Source organism: Amia ocellicauda, chromosome 4 (assembly GCF_036373705.1).
Source record: "Amia ocellicauda isolate fAmiCal2 chromosome 4, fAmiCal2.hap1, whole genome shotgun sequence".
Taxonomy (NCBI): Eukaryota; Metazoa; Chordata; class Actinopteri; order Amiiformes; family Amiidae; genus Amia; species Amia ocellicauda.
The window spans coordinates 39,422,017-39,439,490 of NC_089853.1; the positions used below are offsets into that span (position 1 = coordinate 39,422,017).

The 17,474-nt window shown below is 47.2% G+C and overlaps 1 protein-coding gene across 1 annotated transcript; it reads left to right on the forward strand.

The window, feature by feature from the left end:
* Positions 1-4: 4 nt before the first annotated feature.
* On the forward strand, positions 5-15,929 carry rab22a (RAB22A, member RAS oncogene family). Its single transcript, XM_066702125.1, has 7 exons — positions 5-338; positions 3,345-3,424; positions 3,722-3,803; positions 8,865-8,936; positions 9,065-9,171; positions 9,679-9,788; positions 11,109-15,929. The coding sequence occupies exons 1-7, from the start codon at positions 303-305 to the stop codon at positions 11,204-11,206; spliced, it is 585 nt and encodes a 194-aa protein (XP_066558222.1). The 5' UTR covers positions 5-302; the 3' UTR covers positions 11,207-15,929.
* The last annotated feature ends 1,545 nt before the right edge of the window (positions 15,930-17,474 follow it).

The following is a 17,474-nucleotide window of genomic DNA, read 5'->3' on the forward strand; positions in this document are numbered from 1 at the left end:
TCCTCCCGTGTCATGTGACCATTCAGGGGTAGTCCAAGATGGCGTCTGTGTTATTAAAATTTGGTCCAACTGAAAGAAATAGTCTGCGTTCAAAATAAAAGAAAGAGGCGTTTTCCAGCTGAAGAGGGGCCGAGAAAAAACAAGTCGGCGACACTTTTTTTGTTTTTGTTTTAATTTTTTATTATATTTATGTATCCTGCCCCAAACCTGTTTTCACCCGTGTCTTTATTGAGCCAAGTTGGGATTGTATATTTTTATATTGTTGGCATGTTCATGAAGTTTTTATTACTCCGGAGATCGATATGGCGCTGAGAGAGCTGAAAGTTTGTCTTCTTGGGGTAAGAAATTGAGCTCTGGCTTGTGATAATGAGGCAGAGAAATAAGCATTGAGGCGCGTATACTGGTCAGTGTCGTAGCCTGTGTTGACCGTCTGTTGCCCGGGGATCCTCGTCAGTGGCGTGCCTGTGCGCGCCTGATGCTTACATATTCGTATGCGTTGACTGATTGCAATGGCTATGAATCCGATGTCCCACTATTATTCTGTGTGTTTGTATGAACTTGATTGTAAATTCACTGACATTTGATCTCCAGTGAAATTCGCTATGCTAGAAAGCGTTACGAAATAAAGATGTCATGCAAAAGCCTGAGACATTGTAAGCAGTGCGTCAGTGTCGGACGACTGGAGGCAGGGACGGGTCTGTTGTGTGCCGAGGGTTAGTGCAATGCATGCTGTGTGCTGTGTGTAGTGCACACTAGACATCTACACCGAGTAGTTAGCAGCCCCTGAGGAGGGGGGTGTGCAGTTGTTTTTTCAGTGAAGCACACAGGCGGCGTCCCGTTAACAGTTGGCCGCAAACGGGCACCTCTTAGGATGTGTTGGTTGACACACACCTTTGAAAATCATAATATAAAACTTGGAGATAATGGTAACTAGCGGCATGCAGAACGTCTCCGATTGCGGTGAGCAGACTGGAGATGTAGGCCTGGGGGTGTTTGGTTCATTATGCATCAAAAGACGCATGTCTGTCTGTGCATATTGATGGTGGCGGACTGAGCATCATTAGACCGCAGGGCCAGGCCTGGTAGTCCTGCTCTAGGTCCTCAGGGGTGTCCTGAACTGGTCTGTCCTAAATCCAGCCCTGTTGGCATGTACTTTCTCCTGACTTGGCTCATAATCATACAATTGAGCACATTAATCAGGCTTAATTATTGAAGATCAATCAATCAAATTCTAGATATGTATTCTTTATTTACTTGCTCTTCATGAACAGATACCCACATAACACTTTACCAAAAAATTGCATATATTAAAATATCCTTCTCATAAGGATTGAATAAATGCTTTGAACTGGCGCAGATCAGGGCCTCTCTGGGACCAGGGCTGGAGAACAGTGGGCTGTGAACACACATGGACCTGCCTGGGACTGACTGACACTTAACTCCCTGCTCTATGAATTGACTGCCATTACCATTCATACCGCTCCACAGAAGATTAAGTTCACTGAAATGTTATTTGGGATAACCATGTTTACTGGTCATTAACTGGTCAGAGCTCAGGACAAATCCAGAAACTTGAGCATTTATGAAGCTCAGTTTCAGTTGACGAGGCCTTGTTTGCCATTTCTTTTGGTCATTTGGTTTCAACTGCAGCCCTGGAGACAGTTTATCTGGAATGTATTAATCGTTTTTAGACCTTTTAAATGAAAAAACTGCTATATCATTATTTTTATGTGTGTTTGCTGGTGTTTTTTTTTTTTTTATCAGATTTTGAATCATTGCAGTGAAATACTTTGAATTCGTTTCTTTTAACGAAGGGGCCCAATAGCTGTTGCCGGCCGCCCCGGGACTTTCCGGACCTCTTGGCCGAGGCAATATTTATTCTGAACAGCTGTGAGCTGTAGCCTTGAAGTCCCCCTCGGAACAGGAAGTGCCGGAGACAGTCCTGTGCAACCATGTCGGTGTGGTCTCCAGCCCCCACTCCATGTGACCAGGGCTGAGGGACCGGAGGCTGTGCAGAGGACAGGGGGACAGGGGACAGTAGAGCTGCCTGGTGAGCCCACGCTGGCCCTCAGGGCTGACTGCTGTCCCGACCCGGCCTCACAGAGCACCTCCTACACTCGGCAGGCTTCCCCCTCTGCTGCGCTGTTATCTGCAGTGCCATACTTCAAGACACAGTCATGTTGTGGGTGAGGAGTGGAGATCTTTGAACAAGTCAAGTAGCCTAGCTGTGTGTTGTCTAGTGCTGCCTTACCTTGTAGAAACTGGTGTGTTCCACTGTAGTGCATTATATATGTCAGGTTTTGTTTTGTGTGTGCATGATTTGACTTTTGTCAGGGCCCTGTGAGATTATAATTCAGTCATCTGCACAGAGCAGCCTGCGATATTGGGAGATTCAAAAGAGATGGTTTTCTCAGAACTGAGGTGTGTGTGGGAGGGTGGGGTGTGTGGTGTGTAAATGTGGTTGATAGTGTGTGTGTGTGTGTTCAACACAGAGTAGCACAGCTAGTCACACAGTGTGGTCGGAAACAAGGCCCCAACCAGGGCAGAGAGGAATCCAGTAAAACCAGTTTGGAGAATGCTGTAGAAGATGATCTCATGAGCTCTGAATTTTTTACCATAAGGGTAAAAAGAAACTAAAGGACCATTTGTATTTTCCTGCTGGATGTTTTTGACCTGTTGTAGCGCTCAGACTTCAGACATTTCTGGTGCAGTTGTGTGGTTCAGTCAGCCCCTTAATCTTTTCACTGATGGAAGGGATGGGACTGGGCTGTGATGCTACTCTGCCAGGGGGGGATCTGTCGAAGCTGCTTCCCTCATTTTCTCTGCTTCTTATTTGTGGGGAGCAGTAGTGAAGAAGGAAGTGGCCCAAATCTGGCCAGAGGTCATGTAGGAAAGGTGCACATGAATACAATTTTACTTTGCATTTATTAATGAATTCATTACATTATTCCTTCATTCACATGACATTCATTTCTGATTAATGAACGTGTGAATACCAAAGGAATAATCTCCCATCTCATATCCTTCCTGTTCGCTCTGACACCGATCACATGCATTAGCCCCTCACCCTAATCCCTGCCCCTGGCCCCCTAGCCCTGTTATACACGTGATTAACGCGTGAACACAGAGGAATTGTTTGGGATATTAAGGAGGTTTTTCTTAATTTGGGGATTTGTGTCCATTGTTGTAAAGGGCGACCATATTTATTTATTTTAGGTTTATGTAGTGTGTTAGCAGCTGTTAACAACCTGAGCCTGGTCTGCACAAGAGCAAGGGATGTGGACAATGGTGCTGCAGACGAGTGTGTGTGATTGACACTCTCTCTCCTTCTGTCCTTGCTGCAGGACACTGGGGTGGGGAAGTCCAGCATTGTATGGAGGTTCGTGGAGGACAGCTTTGACCCCAACATCAACCCCACCATTGGGTAAGATCACTCTGTCCTGACAGGTGGGAGTGTGGTGCTGTCTCTTGGCTTTAGTTTTTGATTTCTTTATTATTAATTTATATAGTGCTATTCATGCCAATGGCAATTTGAAGTGCTTTAATGGAGAATTCACGTTTCACAATAATATTAATAATACGAATTTAAAAAGTGGTTAAAGCAAGATTGGTTTAGACAAATGTATATCAAACAGTCATGCATATAAAAGGGTTTGGGGAGGGAGGGACAAAGGGCAGAGGAGACGACCGTAGTGTGACGGTGTCCTGTGTTGGTTTGCAGAGCATCCTTCATGACAAAGACGGTCCAATACCAGAGCGAGCTGCACAAGTTCCTGATCTGGGACACCGCAGGCCAGGAGAGGGTGAGCCTTACACACACACATTCATACTCCATGGGAAGGCCCTCCTGCCAGGCTTCCTGTTGTACACCTGTGAGATCGTATGAGATCCTGGGGGGTATTCCCTGCTACATTTCTCTCTACCTGCAGCAAAGAGAGGCAGTTCACACAGACGGATCATCTGGAGAGCAGGAGGGGCTGTCCTGTTCTCCAGACGATCCGTCTGTGTGTTGGTCCACTCCTCCATCATGAGCTGGGACAGCCAAAAACCTCAGATGGGCAACTGTTTAGTGTGTGAGTGTGTTGCAGTCAATGTCAATACAAACTATGGTGGTTACTATGGAATCTTAAGCAGATTCACCACACTTTACTGTGCTTATACCACAGCACACCACACTATACTATAATAATAATAAAATGAATATAAATACAGATCCTTCAAGAGAGCAGTACTCTGTGTCTCACAGGAAGACTAATAATGAACAGCAGGTGGTGGAGCAGAGCACAGCACAATTGGAGGGCTGGGTTGGTTTATCAGTCTGGCACCGCCATCTAGCTGCTGTCGGTGGCATTGCACCCGTCTGCTCAGTTGGAGTTCGGCTGAGCACTGAGCGCTGAGCACTTTCTGTGGCGCAGGGCTGCCCGTGTGCAGTTCAGCTCTGCTGCTGGTGCTGCTGTCAGTGTGTTGTGCGGTTCTGAGAGCCCCCTCAGGCCCTTGTCACTGTGTACACAGACCATCATTCACCAGTCTCCTCTTGCCCAGAACATCGCTTGGTGAATCGGTGAAACGTGCTGCTGACGTCAATCATGTGCAAGTGCCACCACAAAGCAGAAGTGTGAGCATTAATGATGAGACTGAAAGAAGGGCTAGGGCCACTGAGTAACCCCTCGGGAATGTTAGGGATGTTTATGTGGGGGGGGGTGGTAACAGGGGGAAGCAACTTCTAGGAAACCACAGTCTGCTTCTCTTTGGACAATCCAGTATGTCTGTCAGATGAGTGGTGTGAGACGGGAGAGCGTATTGGAGTCCTTGACAATATCATGTGCATGTGTCGGAGCAGCACGGAGAGCGGGGGCTCTGAACTTCACTGCAGAATGATGAACCAAGTGACACGGAGCTGCTGGTGATGGATATCAGAGTGCAAAATCGGGGGGGGAAAAAGAGGATGTTTCAAAAATAAAACCAGTGAAGGGATCTGAAAAGTGCTTGCTGCAGTTCCACTTCCTCTGCTGCGAGAATTGGCAGCTTTTGTGGAAGTCGACATGTCCCGGGAAATTAAATTTTTATATACATTTGTTACTGTAAGCAGAATTCATTATTTCACCTTAGCATGTGCTAAATACGTGTGTGGGCCTCCGTGAGTGCGTGTAGGGTTTGGTCTGTGTATGTTTGTCTCTATGTCTTTATTGCTAGTGGTACAGCTCCGGGCTGTCAGTAATCCTGTGGCCTGGGTTTTCAGTTTCCACTTCTCTGATTGGTTGGGGGGGGGGGTTACACGGAAGGCCACGGAAAATATGCATTTTGAGTGTTTTTTTTTTTTTTTAAATATATACACTTTTTAAAAAAAAAAACCATGTGATTTACAATGTTTATAATGTGCAATATTTCATGTTAAGCTCAGAACAAAACACTCATGTTACTCATTTCAGGGTTGGCTTGTCATCCTTCTTTTCCAAGGACAGAAAAAAAAAAAAAAAATGCTGAAAATCCATTTTGTTAATGAAACCCAGCCGGCATTCGCTGTGATGCTGGCCACGTGTGGTAGTAGTGGCAGGCTGCAGAATACAACAGTCGAACGCAGGTCTCAGACACTGCTCGTAATGGGGGGCCGTGAGCGGCGCAGGACACTTGACCCTGCGAGGGACCCTCTTGTAAAGACGTATTCCACTTCAGTGGTGGGATCTGGTGGGCTGCGTGCCGGGCCTGCCAGCCCTGTGGGGTCAGTCCAGGGGCCAGAGCCACGAGTGGCCATCAGCACAGTACCGTGGAGTCTTTCAGTACTGTGTGTAATATATAAATTATACACAAATAGAAATGAAAAGATTTGCAAATCCATATGGAAATGTATAAATGATTATACATTTTGTTTTATGTCTGGCAACGTCTCTACCCCCTAGATTTTTGAGCCCTGGTTCTACAGTTTCACTTTAAGCGTTCCCATCCGTCATCTGAGAGTGTGTCATGACTCATTCAGTTTAATCGGATTGTCCGTGACGCTGTACCTCTGTCCCGGCAGTGTCTTCTCGCAGTGTGTCGCCGCCCATTTCAGCCCAAAGAAAACGATTGAATCCAATATTCAGTTTTGCTGCATCCTGAGGTCTTGTAAAAACATTCACTGGGAAATAATGGGATTTGGGCGTAACGTGTGTTTCAGAAAACCACAACCCCCCTCAAACATGACAGGGAGGAAAGTAGGTTAAAGTGGATGGGTGATGGTCTGGGCCTGCCTTCTTCTCTCCTCCCTCTCCCTCTCTGGTGGTGTGCTGAAAGGCCCAGCACACAGTGTCTTTGTTTGTCTTCCCAGAGAAAACTCAGATTCCTTGAGCATTCCTGGAACACCCGGCATTCTTTCATGAGATGCCAATCTCATAATTCAGTAATTAACCCGCACACTTTTCAGAAGTGTTTTTTTTTTTTATAAATCTTCTCCTGCTTCCTCCCCTTCCCCCACTGTGTGTGGTGCAGGGCCGTTTGAGGTTTTTTGCTCAGGGAGCAGGGAATAGGTGGGGGGGCTTTGTGGAGGACCACACAGGTCTTGCAGGACCAGCAGTTAGTTGCAATCCCAGCCCAGCAGCAACCACAGTCTGGTGGTTTGTGAGAAGTGGAGTTATACTTTCTACACAATTCATCCCCCTTCCCCTAGCCAGGAGGGACTCAGTAGGGGCTTCCTCTCATAGACCTGAGCGAGCAGGAGCAGTGAGCGCAGGGGCCTACACTCCCTCAGAGCACCAAAATGGGCGTAAAAGAAACGCATTGAAAACCCAGTGGGGCTGTTCAGCAGTGTGAACACCAGGAGTCCCAGACGTTATGTTTCCAGCTGAGGGATGCCCAAGAGCTCTGCGCAGTGCACTGTGAGCCCCATCCCTGCAGTACCCTCCACCGGCTTGGGGGTGAGGCTGTGTCCCACAGGCCGGATGACCCCTGGGATGGCTGGGGCTGTGTTCTCTGTTACCTGAATGTGAGGCGCAGCATTTCTGTGAAACGTGCATTTGATTTGCAGTGTAATAAACCCAGCGTTCGCTAATTGCATTGTTGTTCACTAGCCAGCCCTGCTTAAGCTTTTGGAAAATATTATACCAGAGAGGGAGGGGGCAGAGGGGGCCTGGGGAGAGAGAGCGAAGATAGGGGAGAAAGAAAGGGCAGTCAGGGGGAGAGGGAGAGAGAAAGCTATTCAAAATTAATATTTAGAATTTGTCTAAAAATATTTACTGCAGTGTACTCTGATCTATTATATGATATAGAAATGAGATATGGGGTCCAGTCAGTCAACTACATTTTACAAAATTGGAAAAACATCTATCAGAAACACTATATGTTGAGTTTAAAAATATACTTCAGGTACAAAAACCCAAACAATTGGTGTAGGGCTGAATTAGGCCGTTACCCACTGCTCATTAAAATGCAAAACGCACAAAAATTCAGGTCCCATCTATAAACAGCAACCCAGATTCACTCTCATCACAAGGCCCTCCTAACCTATGAGCTTAGAGCGAAAAAGAATCCCTGGTATTGAAGCCTTCCTCACTGATGCCAATGCACACTGAGCTGCTCCAGACCAGCACTGCTCACACCGAGCCAATCAGAGCTGAGACACACTGACACGCAGCCAATCAGAGCTAACCACACTATGACACACAGAGCTAATCAGAGCTAACCACACTGTGAAAACACACACCCAATCAGAGCTCAGACACACTGTGACATACAGAGCCAATCCGAGCTGACCATACTGTGATACTTCGTGACACACAGAACCAATCGAAGGTAATCACACAGTGACACACACAGCCATTCAGAGCTGACCACACTGTGACACAATGAAACTAAAGCCCCAAACAAACTTGATTGCTATGGGGACCTAAATAGAAACTGCACCCTGGCACTATCTCTTCACTCTCAGAAATATCAAGCAGTAGCAGAACCTGACCAAGTACCAGCTCAGTGGCCATGGAGGCCATGGAGACCTGGCTGGCCAGAGAAGACAGAGTGTGTGGTCACTGTTTGACAGGAGAGGTAGAGACAGAGATGCACTTTCTTCTGCATTGCCACAGACTCACCCAAATTAGGACTATACTCACCTGAAATATCATCCCTTCCCTCCCCCATTTCTTACAGCTGAATGAAAGGAAGAAATTCACAGTTGTACTGGGAGAAGGACACACAACCCCACCACCAGCAAAATATGTAGCGGACTGTCACAGCCTGAGGGGCACATAGGGGTGGGGGGGAAGAGAGAGTCAGTAGTCAGTAGAGCGGCAGTTGAAAGTGTACATATGCCCCCCCCCCCCCCCTGCTGATGTCCACGTGGGGGGGGGGGGCTCAAGCCCCTGCTCTCATGGCCAAGTGCCCCTCCCATCCCTCGCAGGTGTATTCATTCTTGCTGACGGTACATCATTCCCCCCTGGTCAACACTTCAATTGGACCTACCCCTCCTCCCAAGGGGTCCTCTTAATGTCCTGTACACATTTGTGTCCCCCCCCCACACACACACACACACCTCTGTCTTTACTCAGTCCAGTCGTCCGGACACGTATGACTGAACTGGTTGTCAGCAAAGTCTGAAAGGATGTCTTTGACGCACATGATGTAACGCACTGTGTTTATCAGGCTACACATTGTTTCATGTGGGCAGTGGAAAGACTCCACATAAGAACGGTCGAGTCAAGGCCCAGGGCCTCACTTGGAGCTGTGAGGAGGGTGCAGTGAAGTGCATTGTTTACTGTCCCTCACCATCCTGCAGGGGTGTCTTGTCCTGCAGTTTATAATTTGCCATGCTAGAGTGAAAACCACATTCAAAGTTAGTAACTGTCTCCTCTTTTCTATGTGCATTGGTAATGATTGTCTGCCTCCCTCTGTCTCCTCAGTTCCGGGCCTTGGCACCAATGTACTACAGGGGCTCCGCAGCGGCCATCATTGTTTATGACATCACTAAAGAGGTATCGCTTCCTATGTGTATATGGCAGTGTCTAGTGTGGAGTAGTGTGGGGGGTGCAATGCAGTGTATGGAGTGGAGTGGGGGGTGCAGTGGAGCGGAGTGTGCTGACCGAGTCCCTCTGTGCCACAGGAGTCTTTCCAGACACTGAAGAACTGGGTGAAAGAGCTGCGGCAGCACGGCCCTCCCAACATCGTGGTGGCCATCGCTGGCAACAAGTGTGATCTCACCGACTCCAGGTACGAGACCGCATCCCCGTCCCTCTCACTCCCATTCTCATAGTGTAACTCTCACTACCAGTCTCCCACTCCTTCTCCCAGCCTCCCTCTCCCTCCCCCTCAGGGGCTCAGCAGCACCCCCCCTTCCCCCCACAGTCTGACCATTCCTTTCAGTCTGTCCCTGCTGGGAAAACAATCCTGTATCTGATGAGCTGGGGCTGAACTGCCAGGTGTGGATATCCGGACAGATATCCGGTTACAGTCGCATGCAGGTCACCGCCATTTATTCTCATTAGCTTAACAGAACCAACTAACCCAGTGGTTCACTGTGGGAAGGATGTGGAGAAAGCCTCTGAGTCAAAGGATGGACCGCAAGCTGTTTGGACTGCCATGCCAAAGCTTGGGACAGGCTGAGGGTGTGGGACCAGACAGTGTTACACAGCTTAACTCTCTCTCTCTCTCTCTCTCTCTCTCTCTCTCTCTCTCTCTCTCTCTATCTATCTCACACACACACACACACACACACAGAGAAGTCCTGGAAAAGGATGCCAAGGACTACGCAGACTCCATCCATGCCATCTTCGTGGAGACCAGTGCCAAAAACGCCATTAACATTAATGAGCTCTTTATAGAGATCAGTAAGTAATTATTCCACCAAAGCCTTGTCCCCCTTCTCCCTCCTCCCACCGCAATGAGGGCACTGCCCTCCCTCAGCTGGGGGATGTGGGGTAGAGGTCTTCACAGGTCCACCCGAAACCGAGGACCCGGGATCCGACCCGGGACCCATACGGGTTCGGGTCCATATTTTAAACAGTCAGCCGGGTCCTGGGTCTGTTTAACATTGTTTGTAATGCCCGAGTGACGCGATGACTTTACCAATTGACGATTGGCTCTTTTATTTAGAAGGAGGGACTTATTCCGCCATATCGGTGTTTGACAGATGACGTAAACTGAAGTGCATTATTGGCGTCGACGCTATCTTTGAGATATTGTGGTTGGCGTTCGTTCGCTTTGTAAATCAAAAATCTATGGCAGACACGTCTCAGAGCACAGAGGACAGCAGGTTAGTGATGCTAACGTCAGCGGCCTGGCGTTATTATAGTTCAAAAGGGCAAACAGTGGAAGTCATCGTATTATGCGAGATACAAAAAACTGCAAAGCTGCAAAGTCACGTTTGTCATCAGCCACCGTGACAGCAAGTGGACTTTTGAACTGAAATAATTAGTGGATTATACATGCGCTTTCAATCAGCAAGAGAGGAACAACATGGATGTCATTTTACCAACTTTCCTGGCCAGGAGGATGGACTGTGTGCATCACAGTCCGGTACAGGAGAGAAGCTACTAACGTTACATTAGGTAAGACACAACGTTTTATTTTCACAACTTGTACATTAACTTGTTAATAGCGATTAGCTATGGGATCTGTGCCGATCGGGTTCAATCGGGTCCGTGTGTCCCGACCGGGTCCGGGTCCAGATTTCAAATAATAGACGGGTTCGAGTCGGTTCCGGGTAGTACATTTACGGCACTTCTCGGTTCTGCACGGGTCCGGGTCCAAACTTTCAAATAATAGACGGGTCTGAGTTGGTTCCGGATAGCACATTTCTGGGTCTCTTCGGGTTCGTGCACACATTTTTGGACCCGTGAAGACCTCTACTGTGGGGTGTGAGCGGTCTCTCTCCCCATTTCCCAGTGAGTGCTGGCCTATCTGTGACCAGGTTACCAGGCTGAATCGTTTTCCTTTCAAGGGAGACTGCTGCATCGTTCAGCTCCTCAGGACCCGAAATGCATTTGGGCCTTCCTTGGTGTGCCTGCTGGGAAATGGAAAGCCATCAAGCAGTTACATTTTGGAGTATAGGATTGTCAGTTTGTTTTTGTGTGTCCTGGTGTAAAAGCCTTGAGAAACAATGAATGGAAAATAACTGTCTCCTCCCCACCCACCCCCTCTTCCTGCAGGCCAGAGGATCCCAGTGACCGACGCCAGCGGGGGGGCCGCAGGGAAGGGTTTCAAGCTGCGTAGACAGCCGTCCGAGTCCCGGCGCAGCTGCTGCTGATGCTGCGATTGCCCCCAGGCCCCTCTAGTCTCCACCCAACCCCCCCCCCCCACCATCCCCCATTCCCTGAAACCCCTGAAAACACAGGAGGAAGCCCCACGGTACCTCCACTGAGAACTCGCCCACTACATGCATACACACACCCCTACACAGTGTCGTCCATCCTAGCAAGGACTCCATCCAGCCAGGTATCCAATCCACATGAAGAGCAACATTGAGGGATGGTGTTCTCGTTTTGTTTCATTATTATTATTATTATTATTATTATTATTATTATTATTAGAGTTATACAGATATACAAAAAAACATGTCTGTCGTTCCTGCTCTTGTCTTGATTCTGAACCAGAGCCTCAGTCAGGAAACACTCTGCACTCTACCACCCTTCCCTCCACACCCCACACCACAACCCCACACCTCCCCCCAACAAGACCCGGTCCAGAATGTGCACAAAGCTGCTGCACAGCTTCTCAGAAACAACAAGGAGGATCAGAAGTGTAAAATAAATTATTATATTGCAGACGTGTGAAAAAGTGAAAGTAGTGGATTTCCCCTCTGCTGTTTCCAGGTCAAGCTCATGAACTCCACTGCTCTTCGTGGCCCCAGACACAGTTCACCCCTTGTTGAGTTTTTTCCTTGTGCTGTAGCAGCTACAGGAGATGGGGGTGTGTTGCTTCATCCCTTTTTCCTTTTTCTTTTGTTAACAAGAAGACAAGATGGCGATGCATTGTTGTTGAATTGTGCCAAATCTTTTGTCTGTTATATTTTAAGTTTTTTTGAATATATATGTCTATCTACACATTCAAGCTGTACATGGACCTGTGATGACTGTTACTGCAGAAGAGACAGCAATGGGTGGTGATAAAGCACTTTTGGACAGAACTGCAGATGGGAAGTCTAAACAATCCCCAGACAGAGTTTGATCTTTCCTCGTCACGGTACAGGAAACCCACGGAGTTGGACAGTACAGCGTCATGTGGGAGCCAGCAGGGGGGGCTCTGAGGGTTGAGGGTGTGTGTGTGCACTCCTGACTTGAGTGCACACCTGTCACCACCTCTCCCTGTCCCCTGCTGAGTGGCAGGGCCATCCCCCCAGACAGTGACTGAGCTGGATTAGGGAAAGCCCTGGGGCCCCCATACACCTGAGAAATGGCAATAGCTGCACAGCGGGGCTACAGAAAAGGAGATTCCACCCAGCTGCACTTTAAAAAAAAATGATGACACAGTCACAATAACAGTAAGACCGATACTGAGCGGGCAATGGGTGTTGGACACACGCAGGTCAGTTTTTTTCTTTCTCCTTTTTAGTTTCATTGTGTTTGTTCTGTTTGTTTTTCCGATTCTCTCGCATACTGGGTTTGCTTGCGTTTGCGCTGCCATCCAGAGGTCTTATCCACATGCCTCCGCCCCATCTTACTTATACGTAAGCCCCCCCAAGGACACGGTGTGCCGCCCACACACCTTCTCCCCATGAAACCTCTCCTTTGCCATCAGGAATCTTTTAAGCAGCTGCAGAGCTTGAGCTTTATTTTTTGCCAGAATTCTGAGCTGCAGTGCTACTTCCACCTGGAGCCAGTGTACAGAACTTAGGCCACAGCCGTCTATGCCCGTGGCTATATAATTTGTTGTTTTACACACAAAAAATATGAATACATTATTTAAAAATGAAAATATATATACATTCCTATTTCCAAAAATATATTTATATGTGTGTATATAGATGCATTGTTTAATTCTGTCGCATTTGAAAGGAATCTGAGACGAGCTGAGCTATACTGCGACTAGAGCCCCTTACACACTGCCCAGTCCAGATGACCACCAGGTGGCCAGGTCGACCCTCAGAGGCGTTATTTCGGTGGAAGCTGGCAGAGTTTCATTCACACTTTAACACTTCGTGCCATGCTGGCCTGGCACTAGCGAGTGGCCCATGCATTAAGGGGCGTCACAGCACCAGCTTGTAATGCTTCTGACCCGACTGGCAGCTGCCATGTGTGTGACACCAGCACTAGTGGGAATGTTTTTCTCATTTCAGCCCTGCTGCTCTGTGGACAAGCTAGGCTGTGTAGTTGTGTAAATGAGTTTCCCCAGTGCAGTACAGAGAGCTGCCAGTGTAATTTTACAGCATCCGTTGTGTTAGGAAGGCCAGTGTTTTTCAGAGTGCTGTTTTTCTGTCGTGTTTGTTGGCAGCGTTCCCCCCAGCTTGCTTGCCATTTCGTTTTTTAGTTTTTGTGTTTTTTTTACAACAGGAGAAACTGATTTTAGTGAGGTGGTGCCAGTTCCTTAATTGTCCTATAAACTTCTTTCTTTTGCTTTTACAGAATAAGTGCTGGCTTTCGCTACCAGCCCAGATCTGTTTTATAAGCTGGCCGGGAATGAAAAGCTAACTATCTGGAAAGTTAAAACGGGTCTTAGGCAGAAACAGACCTATTTTATGTCACATGTTTCAGAAAAAAAAAAAAATCATTGCTCTTTTCACTGTGAGCACACAGGTATGGTAAGCAGCTGCCACGCCTACATCCCCTCAGCCCTCAGGAGCTCCTTGTTACTCGATGGACTCCTCCAACACTGTTCTCACTACTGGTCTGGAAAATTCTAAATCGATTGGAGTTGTGAAATTCCAGTCAGTGGAATGGTCAGTGCTGAGCCTCTCCATGGCCTTGCCTGGGATCGAGGGCTACTGCACTGTTCCCCAGGGGAGGCCAGTGCCATGTCCGCTCACCCTGCCGCTGCGTCTGAACGTGATGAAGAAGGGGTGCGTTAGTAGCTTCGGTTAAAATAAATCAATAAATACCTTTCATGGTTCTGGAGTGTGGAGTGTTTACTTAGATGTGTCTGCAGTAAGGCGGGAGAGAGGTTGGTTGTTAGTTGTCATCATTCATGAATTGACCCATTGATTGTGTATGTGTGGGTGACAGCTGCTATATTGAGCAATGATGGCTGGAATGGATGCACTTTTTGTATCAGTCTGATGTTGGCATGTTGTGCCCAGATGATCAACTAACTCCTCTGGTTTCGTCTATTTTTATTTTATTTTCCTTTGTACCAGTTATGATTCTTAAGTGAAGCCATCAGTGGGTTTTAATAAGTCTTGAAACGAGCCACTTTACGCCTTATTTTATTTAAATGTATTTTTATTACAGGGGGAACTCTGAGGGTATCGGTTAGCGCACTTTTGCGGTTTGTGTATAAAGTTTTTATTTCCATTTCATTTTAAGTCATTTAAGTACACAGCATGTGTCTGGTGTGCCTGTGAGGGCATGCTGTGCTGCACTGTAGTGCTCTGTCTTGGTGCATCGCTGTATTACTCTGTGATGGCAGTGTTGCAGATTAGACAGTTAAGTGCCCTCTGAAGGTATGGGATCTGGGGACCCCCAATAACCACTCCCTAACTACTGGGTCAGTAGTTACACAGTAGGACTTCAGCCTGATTCAAGGCCAGTCTGACACTCCATTAAGTCAATTTTAAGGATAGGTGAAAGTGTGAATAGGGTTCCATAACTGGTCTGTGATGATTTTAATTCAATGAAGTACGGAACGCCTTGTTTCTGATTATATCATAGGGTTATCTTTCCAAGCTTTTTTATGTATTAATTTCTTTTGCTCCAGCGTTTCCTGCATGCGTCAGCATAATTGTAAAGGTGCAAAATCCAGCAAAAGTGCGTCTGTGTAAAGGGAGTAAAGTTCACAGGATGTGTGGTGTCGGGATGAAATAGTGGAGAGAGGAAAAGAGGTGAAAAGGCAGTATTTTCACATGTGCTTTTGTGTGTGTGTGTGTCTGTCTGTCTGTCTGTTTGTTTTCCACTGCTACTGTTCTTGTGAGCTTAAGCCAGTGCACAGTCACTGATTTCACCAGATGGGTGTGTGATGTGACGGAGACACTGAGTAGTTCCCACAAAGCAACGTCCACATCTGCCCCCTTCCCCCCGCCATCCTGTGTAAAGGCAAGGATGTACATGGCAGCCACTCACCTCTGAATCACTGGTACTGAGAGACTGTGGGTTTGGCGTTCCAGCCTTGATCTGTTCATTCTCCTGATTCTCCTGTGGGGGGGTAGAGAGAGTAGAGAGAGGCCTCTTCTGAGTTCTACCTGTGTGAGAGCTGTCACCGACCCTGCCTTCGCTCACAGCTGCAGTCACCGTCCAGCCCACCCTTCACACCACAGCCTGGGTGTCCTAGCAGGCTGCTGATATCAGACCCCTTAGCTAGTCAGCTCTGGCTTCTCTGCATGAAATATGTCCCCCTTGCTTGCTATATTTAATATTTTTGTTACTATTTTATTTTGTTTTGTTGGTGTGTTTGTAAAAGACAGATTGTCCATCTGATCTGCACAGCTTTACAAAGCTCTTTACAATGGTCCTAATCTTGGGCTGGTCCTGAGACTGTGTAGCAAGTCCTTTATAATTAATGAAGTATGTGTATGCAAACCTATAATTGTACATTCAAAACCCAAAATGAAGAATGAATATCTACTCTTGTTTAAGAAGGATAGCTACCATTATTTACCATTAGATGGCAAGGGCACTGTAATAATAATAATTACAAATCTCAATTCCACCTATCATTTTTGTTATATTGTGCTTCAATATTTTCCTATTTCCTAATGATTGTAAAAACAAAGAGACAAAACAAGATGAATGCTTGAAATCACTTATGTTTACTGTGTATTTCTGAATGTGCAAAAAGGGAAATGTCAAACCGTTTACTAATAAAATCATTATTAAAGAAAACTGAGGGGTCTGTGCAATACCTCATACTGCCCACTGGGGCACTCTGGGCTTGTTTCCTTTGCTTGCCTGTGATACATTACGCACACATGCTCTGCAAATCCTCAAATTGCTTTGTCTTGTGCTGTGCGCCTCTGGGCTCCACAATATACACAGCTTACCCTGTTAAAGTTCCCATCATCATCAGTTTTAAGAGTTCTGTAAGAGGATTTGTTCCTTCATATGATTCCCAGCCAATCTGTGTAACTGTAGGGAAGATATGGTGATGTCACAGGTATGCAATAATAATTGATTTGAGACAGAATTAATGTAAAACTAATATATTTTGATTATATTCCTAAAACGTAATTTTAAGTGTTTGAGTTACAGGAAAGAAACCGATAATACCCGATTTCTCTCACCGCTCCTCACAGATCGGTTTGGTCAGTCTCAGGCAGCAGCAGGCAGCCTGGTGTGTCGTGTCTCTTCTTCCTGCTGTCCTCCTTCTCCTCCTTTGTTCAGTTGTAACTTTATAGGTTTCATCACAACCAATCATAGGAACACCTCTCTACCCAGAACTCCATACCATGTTACCATGGGCCCTTTTCCTGTGTCCATGCCTAAGCTCAGAAGGTGAACACAAGTATGCGCTGTATCCTATCAGTTTGGAGTTCAGACCATATATAGATGTAAAATGGTGAAACCACTGGCTGTTAAGAGACACAGTCTCCCATGGAGAAAGAATCCTCCATTGTAGAGAATATTACAGTTCCTTCATCAATAATGAATGTGATATTCCCAGAAGGAATGGACACCACACAGACGGCTACGTTGCTCTGTGGAGACAGGAGTGATCACACTATGGACATTATTCAGGCAGTGACGTACAGCTTGGCTGAACCCAGTCCTGCTGATGCACGCTGACCATGCTTTAAAAGCAAGCTGCCTGTGTCTTTATGTGTTTTGTTTTTTATGCACTGGGGTTTCCATAGCTATTTGGGTGGCTCCCACATAAGAGCAGCAAGCTTACACGTGTGTGACACCCAAGCCCCAGTACAGCCACGGCTTCATTAATTAATAATTCCAGGCCCAGCAGCCACCTCTGAGGGGGAACCTGAGACCTGGAGATGGTCTCCACCTGTACACCTGGGTGCCTGGGCTCTGTTCTGGTGCACAGTGGGACTGCAGGGGGCAGGAGAGAGTGGAGCTCCACAACAAACAGGCAGTGGACTGAAATTGAGGGTGTGGGGTTGAGTTAGCTGGGCTGGGGAGGGGCCTGGCAGGGAGGCTGAGCTGGTCTGGGCTGGGCTGGGCTGGGCTGGGGGGCTGGCATGGTTCTGCCTGTCAGCACAGGGCCTGTGGACTCCCTCAGGTGCAGTGGCGTCAGTGCCATGCTCACTGCAATGCCAGCAACTTGGGTCTATATATACACATGTATGACACCAGAGCTATGTGTCTCCCTGGCCTGGGGGCACAGTGCTCATCACCACACTTTAAATAGCACCGATAGATCACTGCCCTCACAGCCTGGCCTTTCTGCTCCTCACACTTCATTGCACTACACTGCAT